This window comes from Carcharodon carcharias, chromosome 13 (genome assembly GCF_017639515.1).
Source record: "Carcharodon carcharias isolate sCarCar2 chromosome 13, sCarCar2.pri, whole genome shotgun sequence".
In the NCBI taxonomy this organism is placed as follows: Eukaryota; Metazoa; Chordata; class Chondrichthyes; order Lamniformes; family Lamnidae; genus Carcharodon; species Carcharodon carcharias.
The window spans coordinates 139646466-139669977 of record NC_054479.1 but is presented as its reverse complement, the minus strand read 5'-3'; the positions used below and the strand labels follow the sequence as shown (position 1 = coordinate 139669977).

General features: G+C 39.7%; 1 protein-coding gene across 4 annotated transcripts in view; it reads left to right on the top strand.

Moving 5' to 3' along the window:
• Positions 1-20461, top strand: part of upf2 (UPF2 regulator of nonsense mediated mRNA decay) — a 147821-nt gene extending 127360 nt beyond the window's left edge. For 3 of the 4 annotated variants that reach the window (XM_041202154.1, XM_041202153.1, XM_041202152.1), the window contains exons 23-24: positions 7664-7784; positions 19118-20461. In XM_041202154.1, coding sequence (XP_041058088.1) covers positions 7664-7784; positions 19118-19127 — 131 coding nt within the window. In that variant the 3' untranslated portion in view covers positions 19128-20461. Of the gene's footprint in view, positions 1-7663; positions 10035-19117 lie in introns of those variants that run through there. The other variant, XM_041202155.1, reaches the window with a different exon arrangement.
• Positions 20462-23512: the final 3051 nt, after the last annotated feature.

Here is a 23512-nt window from a genome sequence, read left to right as displayed (position 1 = left end):
GTTTCTGGTCAATGGTAAACCCCAGGATGTTGATAGTGAAGGATTCAGTCATAGTGATGGCATTGATTGTTAAGGGGAAATAGTAAGATTCTCTCTTGTTGGAGATGGTCATTGGCAAATGTTACTTGCCACTTGTCATCCCAAGCCTGCATATTGTCCAGGTCTTGCTGTATTTGGACATGGACCGCTTCAGTGTCTGAAGAGTTGCGAATGGTGCTGAACATTCTGCAATCATCAGAGATTGTTACTTGCCACTTATCAACCCATGCTTGAATATTGTCCCGGTCTTGCTGCATATGGGCATGGACTGCTTTGGTATCTGAGGTGTTGCAAATCATTCTGAACACAAATCATCAGTGAGCATCCCCACATCTAAGCTTGTTTTGGAGGGAAGGTTGTTGATGAAGAAGCTGAAGATGTTTGGGCCTAGGATACTACCCTAAGGAACTCCTGCAAAAGCATCCTGTGGCTGAGATGATTGGCGTCCTTCCTTGCTTCCTTTCCATTCTAATGTGAGATGATTGGAATGCTACATTGAATTTTTTTATCTGATTTCATAAGCCAGAAGAAGTAAGTAAGTTTTGGCTGTATTGCTGCCTCCTCTTCGCTCTCCCACTCCACACACTGTTGAGGCTTACACATGGGTAATGGACAATAGGCCACAACTTCCAAGCTCCCCAGCAGTGGCATATTTGGGGTTACCTCAGAGTTGCACTGGGGAGTGCCCATCAGAAATTCTCTGGTAAGGTTTGCATGGCAACTGCCCAGAAGTGCAAACTTCACCTGGACAATTGCACTACAGCAGAACCATCTGAAAATGCAATTTAAATTGCGAACTTCGGCTGGTTCCTATTGGGTTGCACAAATAGTTACCCAGAAAAAGATAGAACGATTAAAACCACTTCTAACTTCTGGGTGACTATTGTACAGACCCAGACCGACCTACCCCCATGGGACACACCCCCTAGGGGATTCATCCCATCTTCCACTAACCTCCCGCCCGCCACCCAGAGCACACCACACACATTGGACTCTGCACCTAGGGGACTCACCATAGTCCCAGACTACAGACTACCCACTCCCATGGGGACACACACACACACACACACACACACCCCCCCCCCCCCCCCCCCCCCCAACAACTTGGCCCGACCCGAGACCTGACACCTGACTCCCACTACCCGGATCTCTCACGGCCTGAGTCAAAAGATCGGGCAAGATAGCATTGGAAAAAAATTGATGTAAGACACTGGGCATGGAGTGGCAATCTGATGCTGATTGCCACTCTGAGGAGGTTATAGCCAATGAGTAATGACACCATCATCCATTGATGATTCTAATGGATTCAAGAGGCGAAAAGGGAAAACAATATATGTGTATCACTGCCCTAACCTAAAGGCGAGTGACAACAGAAAAATTCCTATATTTACATTATAGATAAGAGGGTTCGGGGAGGTTGTGAGAGGTTGGAGGTTGTGGGTGGGGAAGGGAAAGGGAAGTGGGAGTTTGGGGAGGGGGTGTTGGGGAGGGGAAAGGGGAGGGAAGGTTGGGGGAAGGCAAATGGTAGAAGACACTAATAGCAAACCAAAAATACTAAATACTCAAGGGGCAAAAGGGGGAGAGGAAATAAATACAATAACTATGACCAGAATTTTTCTGTTGGCAAGTTGGGGGTGGAGCCCACTCGCCGACGCGGGATGAAGTTGGGAGGAACCCCTGACGTTATCCCTCCCCATTTAAATATTCAGGAAGGCGGGGGGGGGGGGACAGCGCGATCAGTTGTCCGCCCACCAACCTGTCAATGGCCAATTGAGGCTATTGACAGGATAATTAACCCAATTAAAGACCCTGCCCGTCCAACCTTAAGGCTGGCGGGCAGGCCAGGATCCCCAGCGGGCTTCTGATAATACATGAAACCTTATCCACCGGCGGGATGAGGTTTCATGTCTGGTTTTTAAAAACTTTAATAAACTTTATGTAATATTTATTAACATGTCCCATCTCGTGTGATATTGTCACATGAGGGGGACATGTTAATTATTTTTTTATTTTGCTATTTTTTAGATTTATTAAACTTTCAGCACTCTCCCTGAGACAGCACTTGGTCTCAGGGAGCAGTGCGCTCTTTCCTGCTCATGCGCAAAAGAGCGCACTTTGGCAGTTGGGGAATCCCTCCCCCCACCCCCTGCACAGGGAGCGCATAACACTTCCCGTCGGTCAGCCCACTGGGCGGGCCTTAATTGGCCTGCCCACCAAATAGCGGCAGAGTTTGGCTGCCCGCCTGCCGCTGAGCCAGTGGGGCCCAGCCGCCCATCAAGGGCTAAATTCTGCCCTATCACTAGAGAAAACGTTTGAGGGCAACTAATGGGGCTAAGGGCCAATTAGTCTCCTGGACTTGTTGGAGTGCATCCCAGGATATTAAAGGAAGTAGCTACAAAGATAGTGGATGCATTGGTGGTAATCTTCCAAGAATCCTCAGATTCTGGAAAAGCCCCAGAGCATTGGAAATCTGCCAACGTGACACCCTTATTCAAAAAGGGAGGGAGCCAAAAAAACAGGTAACTGTAGGCCAGTTAGCTTAACACCAATCATTGGGAAAATGTTTGAGTCTATTATAAAGGATGAAATAGCAGAGTATTTAGAAATGCATAATGTAATCAAGCAGAGTCAGCATAGCTTCATGAAGGAGAAATCATGCCTGACAAATTTATTAGAATTCTTTGAGGATGTAACAAGCAGAATAGATACAAGGGAACTGGTAGATGTAATATATTTGTATTTCCAAAACACTTTCGATAAGGTACTGCACATAAGGCTACTTAATAAGAAAGGAGCCCATGATTTAGGGGATAGTACATTCACATGGATAAAGGATTGGCTAACTAATAGAAGACAGAGAGTTGGGATAAGGGGGGCATTTTCAGGATGGCAGCCCGTAGCTAGTGGAATGCCACAGGGATCAATGCTGAGGCCACAATTATTTACAATATATATTAATGACTTAGATGAGGGAAGTAAATGTACTATTGCCGAGTTTGTGGATGACACAAAAATAGGTGGCAAGGCAAGCAGTGAGGATGACACAAGGAATCTACAGAGGGATATAGACAGGTTAAGTAAGTGGGCAAAAACTCAACAGATGGAATATAATATGGGAAAATGTGAGGTTATGCACTTTGGCAGGAAGAATAGAGGAGCTGAATATTATTTAAATGGAGAAAGACTGAAGAAAGCTGCAGCACTGAAGGATTTGGGGGTCCTCGTGGATGAATCACAAAAAGCTAGCATACAAGTTCAGCAGGTAATAGGGAAGGCAAATAGAATGTCAACCTTTATGTCAAAGGGAATGGAGTATAAAAATAGGGAAGTCTCGCTAAAACTATACAAGGCCCTAGTTAGACCACACTGAAAATACTGGAAACAGTAAAGGTATACTGGCATTGGAGGCAGTCCAGAGAAGTATCACTAGGTTGACCCCAGGGATGGAGTGATTTTCTTATGAGGATAGGTTGAGTAGGTTGGGCCTGTACTCATCGGAGTTTAGAAGAATGAGAGGTGACCTTATTGAAACATATAAGATTCTTAGGGGGCTTGACAGGATAGATGCTGAGAAGTTGTTTCGCCTTGTGGGAGAGTCTAGGACCAGAGGGCATCGCCCATTTAAGACCAATATGAGGAGGAATTTCTTCACTCAGAGGCTAGTAAATCTGTGGAATTCTTTACCGCAGAGGGCAGTAAAGGCTGGGTCGTTAAGCATGTTCAAGGCTGAGATAGACAGATTTTTAATCAGTCAGGTAATCAAGAATTATGGGGAAAAGGCAGGAAAGTGGAGTTGAAGATCATCAGATCTGCCATGATCTCATTGAATGACAAAGCGGGCTCAATGGGACAAATGGCCTGCTTCTGTTCCTACGTCTTATGGTCTTATATTTACCTTTCCATCTTGATGGTGGTGAGTTGTTTTTAATTTGAGAGCTGATTGTATGATGTGCAGTAACATAGAACCATAGAAAAGTTACAGCACAGAAGGAGGCCATTCGACCCATCATGTCCATGCCAGCCTGAGGACACCCAGGTGCCCTTTCTAATCTCACCTTCCTGCACCCAGCCCATAGCCCTGCAGCTTACAGTACTTTAGGTGCAGATCCAGGTACATTTTAAAAGAGTTTAAAATTTCTGCCTCTACCACCAACTTGGGCAGCAAATTCCAGACACCCACTACCCTCTGCGTAAAAAAGTTCTTCCTTATGTCCCCCCTGCACCTTGTGCCACTTATCTTGAATCTATGTCCCCTGGTTCTAGAATTCTCCATCAAGTGAAACAATTTTATCCTGTCCACTATATCTATTCCCCTCATAATTTTGTACTCTTCAATCAAGTCACCTCTCAGCCTTCTTTGTTCTAAGGAAAATAACCCCAACCTGTCCAATCTCTCCTCGTAGCTACTCTTTTCTAACCCTGGCAACATTCTCGTAAACCTTCTCTGCACTCTCTCCAGAGCTATTACGTCCTTCCTGTAATGTGGTGACCAGAACTGCACACACTACTCCAGTTGTGGCCTCACTAGTGTTTTATACAATTCCAACATTCCTTACTTTTATATTCTATACCTCTGCCAATGAAGGAGAGCATTCCATATGCCTTCTTTACAACCTTGTCTACTTGAACTGCTGCCTTCAGGGACCTGTGTACTTGTATGCCAAGATCTCTCACTTCATCTATCCCTTTTAGTATATTCCATGTAGAGTCATGTCGTGCTTCTCCTGATATATTGAGTATTCCCTATACTGCATTCCACCATAGGACTTACTGTCCCATCGTTGCACATTATTCATATTGTTTGGAGTGTTATGACAGGTTGGATGGGGTGAGACCCATTCTGACTGAAGAAGGGTTTACTCAACCTACTCCATCAGACTAAAACTGTTAATTTATAGAGTTGATAATCCCACACTCAAATATGGGTAAAATCATTCAATCAGTTGCATAAAATAAAGCCACTTGGGAAAGATGCCAGAAGCTGATACCACTTTCACCTCAAGGAGTTTAGTCAAGGCTGACACTCTGAAACAAAATGAGCATACTTCAAGGTTCTGTTGAAGGGTCATGAGGACTCGAAACGTCAACTCTTTTCTTCTCCACCGATGCTGCCAGACCTGCTGAGTTTTTCCAGGTAATTCTGTTTTTGTTTTTACTTCAAGGAGAGTAGGTGAGACAAAAAACAGAAGAGGAGAAAAAAGTAATGAAATACATGCAAATTTGGGTGATATATTTAAATAAGAACCAAAAAGTAAATTTAAAAAGTCAAGCATTGAAGGAAATAATGTGAATGTAGGGTCAGCATTATATACATGGGCAAAGGCACACTTGTCTAGTGAATTAACTGGAATCATTCTAGTCAGAACCCTGTTACAATAATTTAAAACTTGTGCCATTGAGCACAGAAGTTCAAATTGGAGGCGGAAGTGCTTCAGCTCTGATGCTTTGACGAACTCTTGTGTCATTAAAATTTTTCCATGTTGGACTTGGTGAAGGTGCAAGATCTTATTTAAATATGTTGAGATCTTAATTAAGTTTTGGCAAGAAATGTAAGAAACATTACTAAGCTGAAAAGGACAATACCTCCGTGGTCCAGTTTAAGGATTTTATGAGCATGTCACACCTTGTGAACATAGCACGTTACCCGCCTTACCTTTAAGATAATTTCACTAAAACGAAATACAATTAACTAGGTAAGTGCATATTTCCAAGGATTCAAACCACTCTTTCACTCCTTCCTGTTCAGCATTCCTGGTTGGTAATGTTATAGTCATTCTTCCGTATTTGTTCTACAAAACACAAATAGAGTTCAGTGTTATCTGGAGGAGTGGGGAGGTGCAAAGAATGAAGAGAACAGCACTGAAGAAATATGCGGCCTTGAAGAACCAGTTTAGTCAGCTGTCTTTTCCTCACTCTGCATTGTAGGTCCTTATTTCATACCACACCCGTAGTTTCTTTGTTCCCTTCATCTACAGCATTCTGAATCTTAACTGTTGGTTGTGTAGCAGGAGACATTTCTACATTAAAATATTGCCATTTGTAGCATTCAGTTTTCTTATTTCCCTTGCTGAATGTTAGATCAATGAAACTTTTTCCAGTTTGCAAAAGCCACAACTTGGATGCCGCTTCACAGCTCCCAGATCTCATCCTTCTCTCAGCTTCCAGCATTCCATTCCTCTTGACTGAGCATGGTTGGAGAGTGTTGTCAGGCTATTCCAAGTCTTTTCCAGACCTCAGTTTTTTTTAAAAAGGCCTTGTATTCTCAATACCCTGTGAGATTTGGATTAGCCCACGCTTATGCATAAATGAACCGCCCAAATTAATAGAATGACAGTGCAGGTGTCCGTGCTATTTATGGATTGTTGCACCCTTCCCAAAATTACTTTTTATGGACCAGTCTAATGTAATGCAGACCAGAAACTCTTAACTGCAAAATACAGAAGCTTCTGCTTTTGCAAGCCATAGAAAAGTGTCACTTGTGTTACTTCATAGCCCCCTAAAACAAAAGGAGTTCCTCAACCCTGACTGAGCATGAACTCCTTTACATTGAAGGAAAAGTTCAAAGTTACATTATTATAAGTAATGTACTGGTTAATGTAGGTTTGAGAACAGCTTTGCTGGTTCCAGTTGCAGACCTCATGCCTACATTGATTTGGTCCAAACCTGTGTAAGCCTGAAATATCAACCGGAAAGAAGTGTTCATGTAACCTGAGAGATTGACACCTCTGCTGTTCCAAAAATAAGTATTTGTTTTTGCATGAATGCAAGATTAAAGTCACATTTTCAAACAATTCTTTTAGTGTGTGAACCATTCACTTCTAGGTCTTGCCATTGGTTTTGACTTTCTCTGCACGGCAATAATATTGTAGCCACTGATCCCAATTATCAATAGATACCCCATCACTTATTGCAGACTGAAAGAAAATTTTCAAGCTCCCTGGGGGCCTAGTGGATAAAGTCACTGCTTGATATCATGTCAAGCAATGGCTCCTACTGGAATGTATATGAATGTCATTGGGGAGAAACAAGGATGTGGCTTGGATATGACTCCCACTCTATATTGTTGAGTAACTTGCGTAATGAAAATGGCCATTTGGAGCGAGGTAAATGAGAGCTGCTTGTGCTTGTTAGATCTTTGATCTACAAGGGAGTTGAGGGATATGGGGACAGGCAGGAAATTGGAGCTAAGGCCAGAGTCAGATAAGCCATAACCTTATTGAGTGGCTCGAGGGCCTACTGCTGCCCCTATTTTATATGTTATGTTCTCGTCTAATCATAGGCTAACAAGTGTCTGTACCTTCAGGAGATGAGGGTAAAAACAAAATGAATGTTGCACATAACTGTTAATGCAGTTTCTTCTGATTCACCAAGAGTAATTTATTTGATCGTATGCTGAAAATCATCATTAGTATATTGCATAAGGGCCTGTATGGTTTATAAAAGGGTTACAACAAGAAAAACTTTTATTTGGCTGCTTTATGTACTGAGTAATTATTTTTGTTACCATAACTTTCTTGGTCACTTGTTTTCTGCTAAAAGCAACGGTTGAAAGTAAAGCATTAAAAATGAGTGTAAAACATTAAGTTGCAATTTCTCTACTAATGATTTTAAATGATCGTTGCAGAGATGTTGCAGTCCCTGGCACAGCGTCCAGCTCCAGCAAACACCAATCGAGAGCGGCGACCACGGTATCAGCACCCTAAAGGAGCACCAAATGCTGATCTTATCTTCAAGACAGGGGGGAGGTAAGGGTTTTACAACCCTCCAAGAACTCTGCGTTCCTCCCACTCTGGCCTCTTGTGCATCTCCCACTCCCTTTACCCCGTCGTTGGCTGCCGTGCCTTCAGCTGTCTGGGCCCTACGCTCTGGAATTTCCTTCCTAGACCTCTCCACTTCCCTCTCTGCCTTTAAGATCCTCCTTAAAACCCAACTCTTTGACCAAGCTTTTACTCACCCCTCCAAATATCTCCTTCAGCTGAACATCATTTTTTTTCCTGGTTACACATCAATGAAGGGCTTTGGGACATTTTGACGTGTTGAAAGCGCTATAAAAATACAAGTTGTTGTTGTTGGCTATCATTATATTAAAATGCGCATGCTACTCAACAGGTTACTCAGCATATTTTCACCGTTGCATGGAGAGACCCTTGGGATGAATGACTTTTTAAAAAAATAAATAAATTATTAGGGAGGTGCTGCAAAGGAATATTGGATCATCCAGACTGGTTCATTGAAAAGAGCAGATAAATTATATTCATATTCCTTCATAAAATTACACATCAAGTAACTATTATGATTTGTGCAAAAGCAGTCTAAATGCCCCTCCAATTTTCCTTCTCTCTGCAGGCAAATACTTTTTATTTCTTTTCATTTCTACCAATATGGAACTAGGCTTGTCAAATTGTAGTCCCTGGAGAACCAGCACTCCTTACGGAGAGCTTTTTAAATCTCATTCCCATACAAAAGGAGTGCACAGTGCATCTTGATCAAACAAGGCAAAGAAAAATTGGCATTTTTTAAAAGTTACCTTCTTTCTAATTATGGTTAAGTTGCCTATTTTAGACTATTATGCAGAGGCAATGGAAAGCATAAGTCTTTGAAAATAGGAAGCTCTTTATTGTTTGGTTAATATAAATGCAAGCGCCACAAAATTAGTGGCTTGGCACTTTAGGTTATGTCCACCTTTGCTTACCCACTTTTAGTGCACTTGTTTCATTGGTTAAATAGTAACATGCCTATATTTTAATTAAGGATTATGTTTGTGAAGTCTACTCCAGGGTCCATTCTATTTTCTGTTTGAAGTATTTTCAATCCCACTTGATCTATTATGGGGTGCAGAGATGCTTGGGTGCTTATGTTCATTTTGCTGCCACATTACATTTAAGCTGTACAAAAAAAAACTTGTGTCTGAATTCCAAACTTTCGTTCTAGTCAGAGGAAAATGATTAGAGCAGGTGATGGGAACTTAACTCTCCATGTCTGCAATGATCTGTAAAGAATGCTCAAGCATTGATATTGCCCCAGTTGAAAAGAGAAAACTTTCCAGAGACATAATGGAAGTTTTGAAAATTATGAAACGTCTGTAAAGTTGATCCTGATAACTTGTTACAATGGCACTGGCTTAAAAATTAAAGAACATCATATACAAAATTATGATATAGGAACTCAGGCAGACCTATTTCACATGAAGTGTAATAAATGAGGTCTCAGTTTTCAGTGACATCCATTATGTGAATAGGACAAAACAGGCTCAAGAGGCAACTAGACGTGTTTCATATGTGCAGCAGCCAAATAGAATTATTTGGGCATGGTACTGGAGGGTATTCGGCACTGACGAACACTATTCCAGCATGAGGGGGGAAGAGAACCTAGGGAGAGAAAAATTAGGATTTCAAGGTGGGTGCAATTACTTTGATGATACCATGCATTGGTTTATTAGAGCATTGTACGACATAGTTTGGAGTGTAGGTTTATCCTTGTAGCCCTGTGTGCAAATATAGTTTAATCAGGGGAAGCAGACATTCTGGAGAATGTCCTTTCTCACTTCGGTGCAATCAACTACAGAGTAGTTGTGTCAAAGATTATCTAGCAAGCTATTTGCCCAATCTTTCAGGGGAAAATTTAAGATAGCGGAAGGTAAAAAGACTTTGAAGATGTTGATTGGGTGGATGGTTATGGCCGAGGTGGGGCGTGGGTGTGGTTATGATGTTGTGAACAAGGATCATGTGGCTTCAATTAATTTTTGAGGGGATAGTGTACGGCTGAATTGTATGGAGGAGTGCTTTAGAAGATGATTATTCTAGTGAAAACTTTGCATTGTCCCATGAGAACAAAAAGACTCCAGTTGATAAAAGTAGTGGGGAACACAGACTATAGTTTGCAGGCAAAAGTCATGCAAGTAAAAGTATATGACAGTATTTGATTCACTGTATTAAGTAATTCTAAGTATTAATTAAATCATGTATTTTAAGAAATAAAAATGACTTTGCATTTTGTACTATTATTGTTTCAAGTTGTGTTGCATTGTCCCTCCGAATCTAATTTTCACTACCTTGATCAGGATATTAGCCTAACTTAATGGAAAAATAATCTATTAAGCAGTGGCCATTATGAAAATATAGGAGTTGTGCTAAACAATTGGACTATAACAGATACATATGTGTTTATTTTTAAAATAGGGAAGAGGATAAGATATAAAATTATTTTTGGCTTAGCTATAGATGAGTTTCTAGAATACATAGAACAGGATGAAATTAGTGAATAGTTAGAAAGTCATGACAATCAGAAATTTTTAGCATTGATTTGTGAAAGGCAAGTTGCATTTGACTAATTTGAGGAAATCAAATCATTTAGCTAGATACAACACTGATCATTAAAGAGACTTGGAAATTAAGTACATATTAAAGGGAATGTAACTGAAGTAAAAATGATGACCAGGGAGCAGAAAGAAAAAAGTAAAGGTAAGCTAATTTTCAGACTGACGGAATGTCGGTACTGGGATGTTGCGGAGATCTATTCAGAACCTTTCCATTTATATAAATTGTTTGACCTTGGACATGAGACTGAAGTATTAAATTGGGGAGCTTGGCAAAATGATGAAGAATAAAAGAAGAAAATGAAATTCTGCTTTATTTATAGAGGCATTGAAAATAAAACCAAGAAGTAATGTTGAATTTATGCAAGGCATTGATTAGGCCACAGTATAGGTATTGAATGCTGCTGTGAGCAGCAAGGAGGGTTTTAAAACCATGGGAAGATCATAGAAAAATTCACCAGAACGGTAAACAGGTGTAAGAGGTTGAAAATTGAAACAGACATGGTTATGTGGGACTCTTATAGACATGTTAAAAACTGAAAAGATTTTAAGTGGATAAATAATGAAGTATTGTTCTACAAGACTTTGAATCGGTAACAAAGGGGCAGCAGCTCGATCTTAGTAGGAGAGTAACATAATCAATGCACAACATATATCTGTTATTCTAGAATTAGTCCAGGAGATGATCCTTTAGTGTCAGATTATCTTTGCATTATCTAGAATTTGGTTTGTAGATTGACATGAACTTTGAATCAGAAACATTGAATGCAGATTTACTCAGGATGTACAAGTCCATAATAAACTCGAGCAAATTTCCCCTGTTTCTCTGCTCTTTCTTTCCTTTTGATAATGGCACAAAGTATTAGGTTTGCATTGATTGATTCACAGGTTTGTGCTTTTCTCGAATGTTGGGGGATTATGATGAGCAGGAGGGAAACTCAAATCCTCATATTTGAACATCAACTAACAGAGGCCTGTTTGCTGTGCTTTTTCTTGAAATAGTGTTTAGAGGAATTAGCCCATGACATGCATATGCAGTTACAATGAGTTTCAATTATAACAAAATCTAAAACAACTGAAATAGCATTTTTATGTTTTCTCAGAAATGGTTTTCAGGGATTTTGCTTCCATGTAGAAAACTAGATTTATATTACATTTCAAAACTATAGAATTATAGAAATTTACAGCACAGAAGGAAACCATTCGGCCTATCATGTCGGTGTTGGCAAAACCTATCCATCCAGCTCACCAGTAGAAATCTGCAACAAAAATTGCAGAATAAGTGCCTTCACTCTTTACTGCTGTTTTATGATTCTGATGGGTACATTTCCAAACCACTAACTTGTATTTTCTAAAAAAGAAACATTGCTGATAGGCCTGCTGTGTACTTCCACTGTTTTCTGCTTATAGGTCTACTGTGAAACAGGTGGTGCTCTGCATTAAGAGTGATCACCCCAATGGGGAAACTCTTCTGGCTGGTACAGAGATAGGTTGCTACTATTATAAAAACAAAATCAACTGATTTGCTCAGCCTTTGCATCCAAATTGCAACCAGTTTCACTTTGTTGTTTTTAACTTAAAAGCAAAGGATTTTATGCTATTTACAAAATGTACTTTTAACCTTTATTCAAACTATACCTGAATTTGAAAACTCTCACATTGATAGGTATACAAAATAGCTTATTAACACAGCCATTTGACTCCTTCCAAAGTATAAGCTGGCCAGCTTTTAAAATTAAACCATTGATAATGGACAGAAAATTGTTTTGTTTAAGATGCTCACTTAGAAGTTTGTGAATTTAATTTATGTAGTATTTTTGTTTCAGATTCTTGCTGTGAAATGCTGCAAAATTCAATCCCACTGTGTTTAGTGCAGCCTTTAAGATAAAAATATAGTTCCAACAAAATATTTTGATGGAGGGAATTGTGTCTTACAATTCTCCCCTGACCAATTAAAAAGATTGAACGTGTCCTAAATACAGTAGATGTCACTTTATATTTTAAAAAAAGTAGGTGGGGGATAGTGATACAGGGCAAGAAGGGTTGTTTCCCCCTTGTGTCGTTGTCATCTTTGTGTTTTTATTTCGGCATGAAGTTCAGCCTTGCAATTAAGTCATCTGACTATTTGAACTCAAAATTAAATCTCATCAACTTCAAACCTGGTTCCATGAATGAATTACCACCCAAATGTTTTGATTGATTCTAGCAAAATTGAATATTGCAAAAACACTGTTTACGTTGTGAAATTTTGTATGTTTGGATTACAATATAAAAGCAGGAGATGTTCTTTCTCGTCTCTCTTATCTGCCTTCCACAAAAATAAGCAGTTGTTTTCATTTTTTAATGTTTTATTTCATATCCAATTATTTATGAGCTGTATGTGTTGAAAAAGTACTTTCCTGGACAAAGTTTCTAAAAACAGTTTCACGGTTGCTGTGAAAGCAATACAAATCTTTGAAATTTAGGCAATGCGAAAGAATAAAGTGAGCAAATGGAAGCATGCAGGCTGTATGCCTATATTTACTGAACTGACCTTTGCACATTCTTTTCTGTCAAATTTAAGTCTGGTTAGTATTATAGAAGAAAATTGCTGCAGTAAAGTGGCATGGTATCTGTTTTAGCATATTTCTGTCTTAAAACTGAAAAGCCACGGGTTGGCTTATATTGATTGCTGAAATGGAACTTTATGTAGTTTCCTTTCAAAATAATGCTTGCATTATGCCAGTATTCGGATCCTAATATTCTAAGAAATGTGTAACATCATGATTGACTTTAATATGCTTAAAATTCAGAAGAAAGCATGCTGTTGGTCCAGTTTTTGAAACTCTCATGATGGGTTTTACAGGAGGTTTTTTTTTTGTAAATTGAATAGGCCAATTGACAAGCCATTCTTTCAATAAGCTGCTTCCAGTCTGTGTGATGAAATGGGAATCTTATTGATTTACGATGCTGAATTTTTGCAAAGGTTGTATTCATCAATTGCATCGAGGATGCTGTAAATGGTGCCAGAAACGGCAAGATGCAGGATATATATGCATTCTGGTTTTAAAAAAGCATTCACATGACAACCTTTAACAATCCAATGAAAAGCATGGGGAAAGATTCAGTAGGTATGAATAAAATCTTGATTCGATTTGTGTTGCATGTTAGAATAGTTTTCTTTCTTGCTACCCCTTTCAAACAAAAATGGTATTTTTAATGACTGTAACTGCGCACTTAGACCATGTAATGAGTTGGCCTTTCATTTTGATACTCATTATTTTATGATTTTTTTGAAAAAAGAATCAGTTGAGACTGGTGTTTCTTCAATAAATCAGATTTTTACAGAGCTTCACTTTAGTTATTTTAACAAGCTAACAAATCCTTTTTCATTAAAATCTTGATGCTGTATATCTCCCACAGTTGAACAGCAGATCCTCTTGGTCTGCATGGCTAGATGGACTAACGATAATAAAATGGGTGTCAACACTATCAGCCTCCATGATGAACCTTGTGGGACAGTTAGGTCTTGCAGATGTTATATTTCAGGTTCAGTTACAAGGAAAAGCTTATTCTAGAGATAAAAAATGGCCAATTTCATTGAATTCCCATTGGGCTCTAATTTAATTTTTTTTTTAATGCAATAACCATTTCTTGCAGCAGTGCTTTGCAGAGACAAGTAAATACATATTTCAGGAAGTTTTATGGATAAATATGGTTTGGTAATGGTAGTCAGGAGCAACTGCATGTGCAGGATAGAGTTCTTGTTTTGTTGCTTGTATCCTGAATAGTTTCTGGGACATTTAATAAATGATCTGCTTTTACTAAACAAAAATAAAAAGACTGCAGCTTCTGGAAATACACAGCAGGGTCTATTAAGCAGAAAGATTAATGTTTCAATTTTGATCCTTTATCTGTCTTTAAAAGACTGATGGACTTCCGTCCATGGATATATCACAAAATGTTACGGTACAGAAGGAGGCCATTCAGCCTGTTGTGTCTGCACCGGCTCTCCGAATGAGCATTATGACTTAGTGCCATTCTTCTGCCTTTTCCCCATGCCCTTGCACATTGTTCCTATTCAAATAATCATCTAATGCCCTCTTGAATGCTTCGATTGAACCCGCCTCCACCACACTTCCAGGCAGTGCATTCCAGAGTCGAACCACTCGCTGTGTGAAAAAGCTTTTTCTCACATCACATTTGCCTCTTGCAAATCACTTTAAATCTGTGTCCTCTCATTCTCGATCCTTTTATGAGCATCACCTCACACTTCTCTGCATTGAACTTCATCTGCCCCCTATCTGCTCACTCCACCAACTTGCCTATGTCCTTTTGAAGTTCTGTACTGTCCTCCTCACAGTTTACAATGCTTCCAAGTTTTGTATCACCTGCAAACTTTGAAATTGCCCCCTGCACACCTAGATCTAGGTCATTAATATACATCAGGAAAAGCAAGGGCTTCAATACCGACCTCTGGGGAACTCCACTAGAGACCTTCCTCCAGCCCAAAAAATATCCATTGACCATTACCTCTGATTCCAGTTACTCAGCCAATTTTGTATCCACGTTGTTACTATCCCTTTTTATTCCTTGAGCTATAACTTGTCTCACAGGTCTGTAGTGTGGCACTGTATTGAATGGCTTTTGAAAGTCCATGTACACAACATCCACGCCATTACCTTCATCAAACCTCTCTGTTACCTTTTCAAAAAAACTCCAAGTTAAGCACAATTTCCCCTTTTAGAAGCCCATGTTGTCTCTCCCTAATCAACCTACAGTTTTCCATGTGACTATTAATTCTATCCCGAATGATTGTTTCAAGAAGCTTCCCCACCACTGAAGTTAAACTGACTGGTCTGTAATTGCTGGGCTTAACCTTACAACCTTTTTTGAACAAGGGTGTAATGTTTGCAATTCTCCAGTCCTTTGGCATCTCCCCTGAGTCTAAGGAAGGCTGAAAGGTTATGACCAGTGCCCCTGCAATTTCCCCTCTTTCTTCTTTCAATGTCTTTGGATGTGTTTTATCTGTTCCCAGTAACTTGTCAACTTTAGGTACTGACAGTTTATCTAACACTTCCTCCTCATCAATTTTGAACCCTTCTAGTGACAGTGTTTCCTCCTCTGTCACCGTGGCCTCAGTAACATCTGCTTCCTTGGTAAAGACAGATGCAAAGTATTCATTTAATACCTCAACTATGTCCCCTGCCTCCATGTGTAAATGCCCTTTTTGGTCCCTAATCGGCCCTTCTCCTCCTTTTACCACCCTCTTACTATTTGTGTGCTGATAGAAGATTTTGGGATTCCTCTTTATGTTGGCTGCCAGTCTTTTCTCATAACCCCTCTTTGCTTCTGTTATTTGCTTTTTCACCTCCCCTCTGAACTTTTTGTATTCTGTTTGGCTCTCAATTGTATTTTCTACCTGACGCCTATCATAAGCACACTTTTTCTTCTTTATCATAATTTCTATCTCATTTTTCATTCAGGCAGCTCTGGATTTGTTTGTCCTACCTTTCCCTTTTGAGGGAATATACTTTACTGTGCCCGAACCATTTCTCCTTTGAAGGTAGCCCATTGTTCAGCAACAGTTCTTCCTCCCAACCTTTGGTTCCAGCCTATCTGGCCTAACTCTGTTTTTGCCCTGTTGAAGTCAGCTCTCCCCTAGTTAATTATTCTTGCTCTAGACTGCACATTGTCCTTTTATGTATGACAAATAAAACTAAGTTTATAGGTGCTTGGAGGACCTCTGGATACAAAGGTTATTATTTAAAGATAAAGCTAGCAAAAACAAATGGAAATTCAGATCTGTTGGAAGTAACTTGAGCAACACAATAATTGCATCTCTCAAACTATTTTTCTAGCACAGTTAGGCGTCTGAGTTAGTTATTAATATTGATTGATTCAAGCACTTGGATGCAGAGAGCAGTCACCAGTGGAACCTGCCTTTAATTACTTTGCTTATTAAGATGATTTCCTCTAGCTTCTTGCTACCAACAACTGGAAAAATGTTTGAACTTTATTCTACAAATTATTTTTATAAATATGAATGGATAATTTTGCAATCATGTGGGGAGTATAACAGCATGACTGCATCAAAGTTATTAATTTGAGTTTGACTGTATACGTTAATTCTTGGGGATTAAAAATGAAGACTTGATCATTTTATTTCAATTCAATGGAATAACCAACAGTTATAAAAGTGTGGTTTTTGCCTTCAGTTTTAGCAACCAAGAGTGTTCGGCATTGTTCATAAATACTAATTTGCCCATTATTGACTGATCTCTGCTTCCAGGATCTTGGAGCCAATCTTTCCATGAATAAGTAGCTCCACCTTCAGAGCACATGTTCAAAACGTGTGAAAGGCATAATTTCTATCATCAAGAAATTAAATCACTACAGCTCTAAAGAAGGGTCATACAGACTCGAAATGTTAACTCTGTTTCTTTCTCCACAGATGCTGTCAGACCTGCTGAGTTTTTCCTCATTTTCCATTTTTATTTCAGATTTCCAGCATCTGCAGTATTTTGCTTTTATATTAAAAATCTATAATATTCTCAAGATCCTTATTTTTGGTCAGCTTTAAGGTGCTGTGCAAGTGCAACACTTAGAGGCCATTATTAAGTAAAAACCTTGACTTAAATATTACAATTTATAGGACTTAGTTGAAACGAAACAGATCTATGACGTGAAAAGGATGCACTTTGAGTGCACAATTGCTATAATTAAGTGAAACATCTATCGAGAGAACAGATGAGTTAATATATCAGATGCGGTCTCTTTATCAGACTTGGAAGGTTCCACAGCTAAAATGTTTGTTCACTCTCCACAGACACTAACTGCTGAGTGTTTCCAATTTTTTGCTTCAGATTTCAAGCATGTTTGGCTTGTTTTCTTTTTGTGACCATGTTTATACACGTGTATTGATAATTGCCATGCTTCATGCTTCTAAAGAACATATATTTAGAATCTGTACTGGAGTATTCTGGCTCAGTAAAACAAACAGTCTCCTATTTGTGAAGACCACTCATTTTATTTTCCTGTCAAAACCCCAGAACTAAAATTATAACTTGCCACCGTTTAGTTATGTGATATGCTAAATGATTAGCAGTAGCTGATACAAATAGGTGACAATGCACGGGTATTACTTCAGTGAGAAAGCTTTATAGCAGTAGATACTCTTGGAACATGTTGGCACAAGAAGTGCCACAGATGAGAAGATCACATGAAAGGCTTAGATAGTGGGACGTTGTACAAGTTAATGTAAATGGAAAGTGAGAATAGGGAGAGATCTGCAGGAGCTTCTAGTGATGAGAATTTTATTCCAAAATCTTAGTTTTAGGTATAGCTGAACTGGTTAATCGGTGTAGTGGGATAAAACTATATTTTTAGCTGTATTTTTTTCAACAGCTGGCTTGATGTGTGTTTTATTCAAGGGTGTAGCAGGATTTTGGGGTTTGGTTAGTTAATAACTACTCCTGCTTTCCCTATCATATTACAGTGTAAACCCATCCAGCCATTCTGTCAATAATATGCACGTTTTTATGCTTATTATTTCACAGGTAATTACAATCTAACTTCTGTTGTACCTTTGAAACCACCAGCTTTGCACACCAATTGTTCTTTATGAATGTGGAGTCAAAGCCAGGCAGCTCACTCCCTTGATAAATCTGTGGGTTTTTAAACTGAGTCAGGAAGATTTTAGGATTGGTCCTCAGTTTTTACAATTGTTATCTAGGATAACAACTGCAACCCACAGCTGGATTCAGCACCCAAAGAGAGAGAAAAGCAACCAGGATCCCCATTTCTGACCATGTCCAGCAACTCACGTCGAAAATGTACATCAGTTTCTGGTGGGGACAGGATCAAACTTTGCCGTGTGATCAAGTGGCCTGTCAATTTTTCCTTTTGAGGCTCTCCTGTTAATAATACCTACTAGATTGATGTACCAGAGGGTGGCTGTCACCCTTGGAAATGTAACCCAAAGGCTTTCAAATGCAAGTTTTGGCATATTCCCAAGAACCATTGATCTTGACTTCTTCTTTGAAAAATAATGTTTTGTTAGCAAACAGCAGCAAAAGTAGATACTAATAGGCCGACAAATAAAGCAGCCTGATGAACTGAAATGTTAGGGTCTTGTGGGGTCTGGGCTCCCCGATTTGGAAGCATATGCAGCACCGCAGGAAACGTGTTGATGCCTTTTGGATGCAGAGGAAAATTGTTAACAAAGAAAAAGGGCCCAATAGGTTAATGTTTGCATGGTGTAAGCATTTTGTAAGTGTGTGACTTGTTTTTCATTTCCCCCCTCATTTTACTTCAGCATTCCCTACTCAACGCAGCTAGAAGAGTGGATTGGTCTCTGCCTATAGCCTGCACTGTGAGCTTCAAAATTAAGAACTGGAAGTACTTTGTCCCTTGCCCTCGCTGACTGACCTGTGCAGCCACCTGGTATATCAACCAATGGCGCACATCAGTTAAAAGTGTGCATTTTAGATGCAGGATGAGTGTAAGTTCAGATTCTGATAGCCCGAACAGTGGCATAGCTCACTGATGCTTGTCATCCAGCCTTGTGCATTAAGAATGGTAATTTGTGTGAGAAAATAGAAGACCAGCAACTGTGAAACTACCTCAGATATTATTACTTAGAAGAGAAGGTGTTGGGAGGTGGTGGGGAGAGGAGGAAATTAGAAGAGAATACAAATATTAGCATTTTGTAATTGTTTCAAGGAATACATTTTTTGAATTTTACCAAATCAGTACTTTATTGATCTTTTTTATCATTTACAGGCGACGTTGATGTTAGTGACAGGTGGCACTTTGACTTGCCCTCTGTATCTCTGATATCAAAGGTATCTGAGTCCTCCCATCGAGAGCAGTGGACACACCTCACCATGGCTGTCTAGAGATCAACATACGTGCCTGGTACGAGCCAGGCCTTGGGCAGACATTGCAGCCTCCGACAATAGTGCAAAGTGGCTGGCAGGCTAAACAAAACAAGAGAATTGATAATGCATCTACAAGAACACTTCTAAGTGTTAATTCTTATACATCTTTGGCACCTTTTAGAATGAGAGTGAAATTGTGAGGTGGCCTATGTGTCAGTAAGTAGTAAAACAAAAACAGATCCATTTAATTAAGGATGGGGATTACTTCTTGAGTCGAAGATGTTTTGACTTTGTTCATCAGTATCTTCTGGTTTCAGAGTTTTTAAATTTGTGTGAATGTAAACATTCTTCATATAAAAATATTGAAATTTGATAATGAAATGGCAGAAGAAAGGGAAGAGAGATCATTTTTTTTTTGTTGAATGGAAAGTGTGATTCGGAAGAGGATAAGCAACAGTAATCCTTCCCTGAGAATGGTGTGGCGGGGCAATGGGGGAAAATATTTTTCCCAGAGAAACAAATCGGTTGGCACTTTTAGTGAGGACTTGGCTGTACTTCTGGATAATGGGACAACAACATTGAGCTGAAATTCCCAGATCCCTTTTTGCTCCTGCTTCTGGGTGGTACTTAAGATCAGTAATTTTGCTGTCACAGCTTAGAAGAGGTTTGAGTTTTAAACATAAAAAAGTGTAAAGCCCCAGATTTGCAGAAAAGTATAAGCCTACCTTACAATTTGCCATCAACTAGAACATCTTGGCAGCAGAAACTGGTATTAGAGGGCATAGAAGCATCTAATTCTGTTTTGTTTTTGCATTCAGTTTTTGGAATTCTTTCAGATATTTGTAAACTTATAAAACCTTTTTTTTTCAATATTTTGGCACAGATGAACACGTAAATGAGGGCTTGCGTGGGTTTGAATTTTTTTTTTGCACCAAAATTGCCATCTGGTTGTTAGTGCAACTGCAGTTGTCAGTGAACCCATTTGCTTAAATGTTTTTGAAGGTATGGCTATGTGCATCAAGAAGATGTCACTTTAGCAAATTATTTGTAATAGCACTGTCATTTCAGTTTAAAGCTCGCCATTGTTTGTTTCTTCTGTTTGAAGTATCTGCTTGTACAATACTTAGTGGAAGCTAAGTGTAGAAGTATATGTTTGGCTTAACAACACTGCATGGTCTAATTCATGAGTTGCTAAACCTTTGGCTGTTGCCAATCTTGCAGTAAAAAAAGAACATTGTTGACCTCATTAAGTTTCTGCTCAGACTTCTTGTGCACGCAGGCACTCTTCATGTATGTTAAAAGACACAGAATAAGGAGAATTGGTGCAGTGTGAGTAAGTGTTAAAAGTTCTTTTCATAAATTTGATTTTTGTTCTAAATCATACTAGCCTCTGGCTGTTGGTTGCCATCTGTAAAATGGTTTCTGATGGATTTGAATTCACTTCCTTTGTGAATGAAATTATGTGTGTAAAGTAATCACACCCAGACTGTGCAAATTACGTTTGCTAAAATATATATAATGCAGATTCAAGCACTTCAATGCACTAACTGCTTAAGTCCCAATTTACTGCTTAAGGGGGTGGGTGGGTGGGTGGGTTGGGGGGGTTGGGTGGGGGGGTGGCGGGGGGGGGGTGGTGGCTGGGGGCAGGGCGGGCGGATGATAAATGAAAATATTAAATCATTGTTTATACCTGTATATCACATGACCGGCTTCAGCATGGCCCATTCATTTCTAACCATGAATTTCAAAGGGTTTTGGGAACTTGAGGGGTTATTATGTGCTGTAAAACCCTTGGGTTTAAAGTACAATTACCCGTGGAGCTCTTTGAGAGCCCACACACTGGTATTTCAAATTTGGAACCAAACGCAGCCCATCCTGTTGGAATAAAAGTCCTCTTTGTCCATTTTTGGCCAACCTCATGTCTGCTACGTATGGAAACCCTCCAGTATACTGAAAATTTTCCAAAACAAACCATTGAGAAATCCAGACTGGTAAAGTTTTCTTGCCTGATATTGTATCTACACGCCCTGCCCCCTCGTGGGGACACATCCCACACTTACATCAACTGAGTTTGAACATAGAATGGCAAGAGTCTAGCTGTAGAATTCCTTAAATGCCCATGGGCATTGCTGGAATGTAATATTAAAATTCTACAGCTTAAAGACAGTGGCAAGCTTCCTGTTGCTTGCCCAGCCAGGACCAACCAACCTGATGTAAAAAGATTACCTGGAGCTGAAAGGGCAGACTCCCAGGTAGATCCATTTCTCTAGGGCTCATTAATAACCAGGCTGGCCAGCCTATGGTATTAATAGTCCTTCGGATACTGCTGACCTTCTCAGCTTTGGTAACTGATTACCAAGCCTACCACACTAAATTCTAGTTTTCTATCATTTGGCACCGTTCACTTTGATCCCCCCCCAACAGCCCACCCTCTCTTCCCACCACCCTCCACACACACCTCCCCCCCCCCCCCCCACCGCCCTCCCTCCCCCCTCCCCAGCAAAATGGTCACTGGACATTGACAGGCATGGGTTTTAGCCTGTGTTATGAAGATTGCAAGCACCAGGAGCACATGAATTGCACGGTGAATAGCCAAACTTAGCATTAAATAGCTGTTTGATTTAAGGTTTAAGGATTCTTTGTGAAATGGGTTTCAGCTTTTTTTCTTTGTGGGCACTAAAGCACAGCAGAAATGGCTCCTAATTTGGCCTAAAATTGGCAATCACGGGGCGGCTGCTGTGGAAAATGAGAGATGGATCCAGTAGTTAGTGTTCCTCTGAAGTAAGGAATCAGGTATATCATGAGACAGAGTGGAAGAAAGTTCTAGTCTATATCTAAATATATTTTACCTGACCCTGAGAGAATTTGCTGCTGATCCTGGGTACCTTAAATGGGGAAATTATTCAATCTCTCATCTTTCCAAGTGCAGAAAATTCACCCCTCAAAGATTACCCCAGTCAGTATTAGCCTGCTCCTGCTCACTTTTTAGTGATGTTTACTGAAAGCTGCACATACAGGTATGTGGATGCCAGGTAAGTAGAGGATTTGGTTTGGCTGTGGCAACAGCCCTGATCCAATCACCTTACTTGACACTCCCAAGGCTCAAAAAAGAAGACTAGCGTTTGGATGCAGTAATCGACCGATACAGGCATCCGTGGATCTGTACCTCAAAAGGAGCCGGCACTTTCAGGAGAGGAACAGAAAAAGTATAATATTATCCATCATGCTCTGTATTAATTGTGATTTTTCACTGTACAATGAGAAGCAGGGATGCTGATGGCTAAGCCTGTGGCAATCTTTTGTACATGTTCTTGTATAGTAGCTCCTTGTATTACAACAGAAATTGTACTTCACAAATACTTAATTGGCTGCGAAGTGCTTTAGGGTGAACTGAGGTCATGAAAAGATCCTGTATAAATGCAACTCTTTAATTGTATAATATTGAATTATTCCCTTCTGCTTTCTTAGCTTGTGAATCACAAACTGCTAACAGCTTAAGTGTTTTAAATCTTAAAAGCTAATGGTTTACTTTAATAAAGTTTTGCTATTTAGTGATATGTTGTCAAATTCATATTTTGGGGTTTAACCAATCCCCAGATTGAATCTCAGCTGCCTGATTGTGTGTTCAACACAATGCCTGATCTAATGGAACAGTTTATTCAAATTGGGACCCATATAATGCTAGTGACATGAAACTACCAATTAATTAGTACTTCCTTATTGCGTTCCAGTATGATCTATTTGCTGTTACTTACAAAGAATAAAGTTAAAGTTTTTAAGTTTTAGTGACATCTAATTGAACAGAATGGTAGTAATTATTAATCGGGGGGGAGAGAGAGGTGATGAGTTCTTAATTGTTTCAATGCATAATAATTAGAGTGAATAATTTCATATGAGCTAATGTAACAGAATACACCTTTGTCAGATAGTTCCATATGCACTGCAAAATGAGATAACAATTCATATAGTTATCTTTTAGGCTACTTTTGAGGACTATTTCAAATTTTGATTAAAACTGTGACATGGCGCAAAATTAAGCCTTAAAAGTCAGCAGGCCCCATTTTTGTTTTATTCATTCACGAGATGTGGATGTCGCTGGCAAAGCCAGCATTTATTGCCATCCCAGATTTCCCTTGAGAAGGTGGTGGTGAACTGCCTTCCTGAACTGCTGCAGTCCATGTGGTATAGGCACACCGACAGTGCTGTTGGGGAGAGGGTTCCAGGATTTAGACACCGCGACAGTGAAGGAACGGTGATTTATTTCCAAGTCAGGATGGTGAGTGGCTTGGAGGGGAAC